Here is a 6,292-nt window from a genome sequence, read left to right on the forward strand (position 1 = left end):
TTAACCACTGCGCCACCAGGGAAGTCCTCACAAGCATGTTTGATTCAGTTGAAACAAAAGCTATGAATATATTTAGGACCTTGGCATTTTCTTCCAGATTTTGCTGCCTTTGTTTTTCCAGGCAGTTCTAGTGGTTCAAACTTGATCCCACAAACATTTCTATGAGGAAATGGAGCATCAAGATAGGAGTAAGAAAATCCTAAACTATATAACTTTCTTAAGTAAACTGAATATAGGAATAAATAGTCCTTATCTTCCCTATCTTCCCTAGCTAAAGGAAATGGTCATATGGATAATTTACAAAACACCTAAACATTATCCTGAGTTTAATAACCCTAACCCTAACCTACTGCCTTACAAAGAGTATGCCATTTAGAGCATCATTGTAGAGTTAAAGCAGTATAACCTCACTTTTTTTTATTAGCCGTGACTTTATAAACTTTTCTTTGTCCTTTAGTGTTTTCTTTTTAATATATATATAAATTTATTTATTTTATTTATTTATTTTTGGTTGTGTTGGGTCTTTGTTGCTGTGCACGGGGTTTCTCTAGTTGCCGCAAGTGGGGGCTACTCTTTTGAGGTGCGCGGGCTTCTCATTGCGGTGGCATCTCTTGTTGCAGAGCACGGGCTCTAGGCACGCAGGCTTCAGTAGTTGCAGCACACGGGCTCAGTAGTTGTGGCCCGCAGGCTCTAGAGCACAGGCTCAGTAGTTGTAGCGCCCGGGGCTTAGTTGCTCTGCATCATGTGGGATCCTCCCAGACCAGGGATCGAGCCTGTGTCCCCTGCATTGGCAGGCGGATTCTCAACCACTGCACCACCAGGGAAGCCCTGTCCTTTAGTTTTAATTGTAATTATGGCCCTATGTGTTATGGCTATGTATTTGTGGTGTATTAGGACTGTATATGCCCCTATAACTTTAAATAATATTAAATTATCTGTTACAATTTTTACTTAATAGCAGAATCAAATTGGATATCCACAAGCTTATGGCCAGTGGGGCCAGTGGTATGGGAATGCACAACAAATTGGCCAATATATGCCTAATGGTTGGCAAGTACCTGCATATGGAATGTATGGCCAGCCATGGAACCAGCAGGGATTTAAGTAAGCATACTTGTTCTTTTCCTTTATTGTTAGCCTTTGAAAATGTCAAGAACTTGGGAAGAGATTTTAAGTAATTAGTAGGTAATGTGCCTTCTTTCTAAAGCATAGCCTTTGAAAGACTTAGAGAGGTTTTTACTTTATAGTTTTAAGTGTATATCTAAAATTTTGCCTAGAAATGTGTTGTCTTGATTTATAACCAACGTTATGAGAATTTTGGTAATGCTTGGCAGTGAATCAACAAATATTTAAGTAAGGAAATAAGAACTTAATAGTTGGCTAGGCTTATTGGATACAGTTATTTTGATCCTAATTGCTTTATTCATTATGCTTTTTTTTTGTGCAAGAGGGTTTATTCATACATTGTTATATGAAAGCTTCTTTATACATCCTGAATTACAATTTTACTTAAATTTCTGAAAAACAAACTGGAAATTAAAACGCTTTGCCATTTTTATTAAAAAGAATCTTGTAATGTTGAGAAAATTTATGAGTTTACATATACTAATAATTACCTTAATTTCTTCTTTGAGTAATATAAATGCAAGTCCGTATCATACCAGATGATCACGTTTCCTTCAGGTAGTGGCTTGTTCAACATATGTCAAACTCCAGATGGACAGTTTTCTGAGATTAGAGATGAGTTTTTCTGAGTTCAAGGGAATAAATGTTTATAGATAAAGGATATTTTCTTAGCTATAATTAAACTAACAGAATTAAACTGTACAAATTAAAGCTACAAGGATGCTTGTTTTTAAAAGAAAAAAGCTTTTGCCTTTGCTTTCTCTGGCATAACAGTTATTCTTATATTTGGGCTTAAGAAAAAGGATATTTCCCACATATGTGTTATTTATTCTTGGCATTATTTATTCTTGGCATTACATTTTATTTTAACCAGTGGATTTCCCCTCCCCTCTGCTTCTTTCACGTTCTGCACCAGTCAGACACAGTCTTCTGCACCATGGATGGGACCAAATTATGGAGTGCAGCCGCCTCCAGGACAGAATGGCAGCATGATGCCTAATCAGCCTGCAGGGTATCGAGTCGCAGGGTATGAAACCCAGTGAAAAAGGACTCCAGAATCTAAAGCCAGTGGCTTAAGGCTACAGGGAGTGTAGTAAAGCCGTTGTTTACTTAAAGATTTATCAAATCAGTCAGTGCAAATGTCAGATACAATGTATTTATTTAAAAGATTCATTTTTTAATCATGAAATTACTTACCATCCGCATTGTTTTAAAAAGAAACAATATGCTGGATGTCTGCCAATTTTTGCCTTCATTACCTTTTTTGATAAAGTTTCTCAAATCCTTGTTTCAAATACAAATGCAGGGATTGCTGCCACTTTTTTAAAATTGAGGCAGAAAATTGCACAATGTTGAACTTTTTTCCACTGAAGTAGTGTGCAGTTCTAGTTTGCATTCCTGATATGATTTAAAACATGTAATATAAAGATGTAAAAAAAAAGAAAAAAGGAAAACCAAAACTGTGCAGAGTCTAGAAGTTCTTTGTAATCTTCAGCTTATGCACAAATTCTATTTTAGGTTTTTTTGAAATAGGCATTGTTTGAGCTGTCCCATCTCCACTGTTTTCCCTTTGGGGTTTTTTAATATAAGTTATTAGTTTACATCATTTTTGTATCTACATTTTTTTCACAAATTTGTCTTGCCTTATTAAAGTTCTATGAAATATACTTAAATGGAAAAAAATGATCTTTAGATTGAAAACTTTTCTCAGATGGATTGATAATTGCATTCATCTTGTGTTTTATATGAGAAGGTGCCTCAAGAATTCCCTGTTGAATTTGTTTAAAAGGGTTTTTATCTTCTGTGATAAACTTTGCTGTGTACCAGGAAATATAAAAACAAAAACTTGTTACTAAAGAAAATCTCTGAAATGTGATAAGTTCTTATGAACCCATGTTAATTTCATGTGTCAACTTCTACATTTACATGTATCATTTCATTATGTAAAATGTTTTAGCAATTTAATATTTTGCACAGTTAGCAAACTTTGTATGTCATTTCCTCCTTAAAGGCATCATGCAGAGTTGACAGGAGATTTATAAGGTTTTGTTTGCATGTGAATATCAAATACACACTTTGGTAGTCTTTGAATACAAAGTCATCTGCTCTTGTTTTTCAAGAACTTTGAGACACAAAGTTGTATGTAAAGAAATATATTAATTTGCCATATCCTAGTTATATTTACTCAAAAAGAGTAAATCAACTTGATTTTAATATGTACAAATGATAGCTGTGAAACTGTAGAATATCCTTATGTCAGGCTTGGGGTTTCTTGTGAACTCCAAAATTAGCCTGAATGACCAGCCGGGCAAAGCATTTTTTAAATGTTCAGAGGCCAAAAGATAAACAAACAAAAAACCATGAAATCCTACCTCCTTAAACAGCCTTCAAAGAGGGGAATCCTCAGTGCAATCATTACTTTGATTCCTTTGGTACCTGTTTTCCTGGAGGTCCCAATTTTATTATTTTGGGGTGGCTCCGAGCATTAAGAGGTTTAATCTTTGATGGCATTGTTCTAGTTTTGAAATTTCTAGTATATTTCAGTCTCTTAGAAGAATTGTGGGAGATTTTGTTTTGTTTTGTTTTGTTTTCAGCGAAAGTCACAAACTCTCCTCTTCTTTGACTCACAAAGGGGAAGGGTCCCCAGTATACATATTTGGATGCTTGGTTGTTTTTAAGACCAGAGAGCTCCTGGTGTTTTATTTAGGAACAGAAAAGGCCCATGGAATCCTAAGAGTTTCCTGGCCTGTATCCTCCAGGTAGGAGCAGATGACTCTAAGCTGGTCTCTAAGCCAATACTCCTGTAAACCAGAGCCCAGGAAAGACAGCTCATAAATGTATAATTCTCTGGAGCTCAATTCTATGCAGTTGTACTGATGTTTCATCAAGTCACTGTGTATTTTCTAAGTGTTGATACATTAAAAGTTGCTTTATGGAAGATGAGTAAATTTTTTAAACACTTAGAATTTTATTTCCTTGTTAATTAACCTTCTACAGATCAGGGCATGCAACCAAAAGCAGCTTAAATACTCAAAAAAAATAACAGGATGCTGTTTTTAGATTCTTCTGGTTTATGTTCCTATTTTAGGACCCTCACTTTTCTCTTATTCAAAAGTATTTTATGTCCTATACATCTGTGGATTGCAGGGTAAATTATTTGGGCATAAATAATCCAAGCAAAAGTATAGTTTTTCTTTCATCTTGACTATCTCAAGAAATAACACTTTTTATTAGCCAGTATTTTCTTATTGCACAATTCTAAAATGTACATTGACTACTTTTTGAGAAGAAAGTAGCATTACTCAAAGGCTTATTACTACTGAACAAATTTGCAATTCAGGAACATTGCTAACTTTGCTTTAAATCTTACTCTCAGTGTTAAATCATTTTAAAAATTTACAGTCTAAAAATCATACTGGTATTAGTATCAGGTAAGGAAATTAAAGTTTTTTAAATGGATTCATTCTCTGCAATATGCATTCAGATTTTACTTTAAAATACATCTGGTACTGTAAAGAACCTAAAGTGGTTCACACTTAATGGGTCATTAATCCAGTATTCTTTGCCCTGACTGTTTGGATATTAAAGTTCCTTTATGTTTTCTATAACCTTTGGGATCTTCTTGCAGTGATTATTGTGTGTGAGAGATTTTTTTTTCTTTTTGGTCTAGTCATATTGTTATATTCACTCTGGTATTTGTTAGATTTCTTTTTAATCTTATTTCAGAAACCATGGTTTGCATTGGGTTAGTTTGATACCACAAAGAATTGCTGTAGATTTAACTCACTATGAAATCAGGATCTCATTTTCCTTGTTAATATTCTCTCCCTGTTGAAAATGAGATTCACATTCTAGTTTTATTCTTCTGTTTTGTTCCTGTGCTTACTCAGCTTCCTTTTGTATGTGTTAGAGTTCTGTTACTTTTGAGAAGGCGGTTGATAAGGACTAGTTTGCATACACAAAGAGAGTTAAGTTTACCAAGAGCTACAGGGTGCTCTTGAGGTTACAGTTGAATTGGAAAAATAAAATGTGCTTGTAGGAAATAAAGAACAAACCCTTTCAACTAAAGAGTGATGATTTCTAAAAACAAAATCTTTTTGTAGGGGGTTGTTACATTTTTTCCAGTCACTGCATTTGACTATTTAGAACTTGAAGAACAACAAATTTTAATTTAAGAGCCTTGATAAAATGTATGTGAATGTTTCTGAGTTGAATAGGACTTTACACTGTGGTCTCTAAAGTTGAAGGCTGAAGTTATTCTGATAGTAATTCACCTAAAAAAGGGAAAAGTAGATTTCTGACTCAGGGTTAATAAGCTCGGGTGAGAGGCTGTGCAGAAAATAGTTATTAAGCAGTTTTATATACTAGATAAATGAGATCCCTAGCTCCTTATTTGTGTTCAGATCTAGAAAACCAACAGCCACACTTAAACACACCAGGCAAGATTTGGAGGCTCCTACTGTGGAAAAACTAAGCAACTCTTGAGTGAAAAGACAGATGCTGACATTTGAGGGTCCCCGCCAAAAAGTAACTGGCCAAGAGTCCCCTTACAGTGGAGCGTACCAATCAGTAAGCCCTGCCCACGTACACAGACCTTCCAAACAGGTTTTTAGTGCTTCACTTCTAAATAAAGACAGCCAAAGATCACCAGAAATTGAGAAAAAGCTTGATTGTAAAAGGTAGAGCTAAATAAAAGCAACTCTCAAGAATCAGAAAACTTCAACAACTATCATATCCTCAAATTAGATACTGTACTCAAGAAATTAGAACAGGATACTAATAAAATGTCACAACAAGAAATTAGAATATGAATAAATTCAGTGAGAATATTAAAAGAGATGTTCTATAACAAATCAAAAGTGTAGGGGAAAAAATAAATATGGATCAATTCAGGAGGTTTAATATTAAATCAATAGGAGTTCCAGGAAGAAAACAGAAAATAGAGGATTGAGTAGAATTTATTAAATAAAGGAAAATTTCCCTGATGAAATTTTGAGTTTCAAGATTTAAAAAAAGCTAATGTTGAATTTGCACAATAAATATAAAAGACCCATATGAAGCCATACCACTATGAAATTTTAGGATGCCAGACCTATAAAGAGAATATTCAGAAATTTACCAGGTAGAAAAAGGATCAAGGAAAATACTCAACGGCAACATTGGAACC

General features: G+C 34.4%; 1 protein-coding gene across 7 annotated transcripts in view; it reads left to right on the top strand.

Moving 5' to 3' along the window:
* TIA1 (TIA1 cytotoxic granule associated RNA binding protein) overlaps positions 1-4,733 on the top strand; it is a 28,922-nt gene extending 24,189 nt beyond the window's left edge. For 5 of the 7 annotated variants that reach the window (XM_024756365.1, XM_024756367.1, XM_024756370.1 and 2 more), the window contains 2 exons: positions 959-1,104; positions 2,042-4,733. In XM_024756365.1, coding sequence (XP_024612133.1) covers positions 959-1,104; positions 2,042-2,168 — 273 coding nt within the window. In that variant the 3' untranslated portion in view covers positions 2,169-4,733. The remainder of the gene's footprint in view (positions 1-958; positions 1,105-2,041) is intronic. The other 2 variants (XM_024756366.1, XM_024756368.1) reach the window with 1 other exon arrangement.
* The last annotated feature ends 1,559 nt before the right edge of the window (positions 4,734-6,292 follow it).

Source organism: Neophocaena asiaeorientalis, unplaced genomic scaffold (genome assembly GCF_003031525.2).
Source record: "Neophocaena asiaeorientalis asiaeorientalis breed wild unplaced genomic scaffold, Neophocaena_asiaeorientalis_V1.1 scaffold303, whole genome shotgun sequence".
Taxonomy (NCBI): domain Eukaryota; kingdom Metazoa; phylum Chordata; class Mammalia; order Artiodactyla; family Phocoenidae; genus Neophocaena; species Neophocaena asiaeorientalis.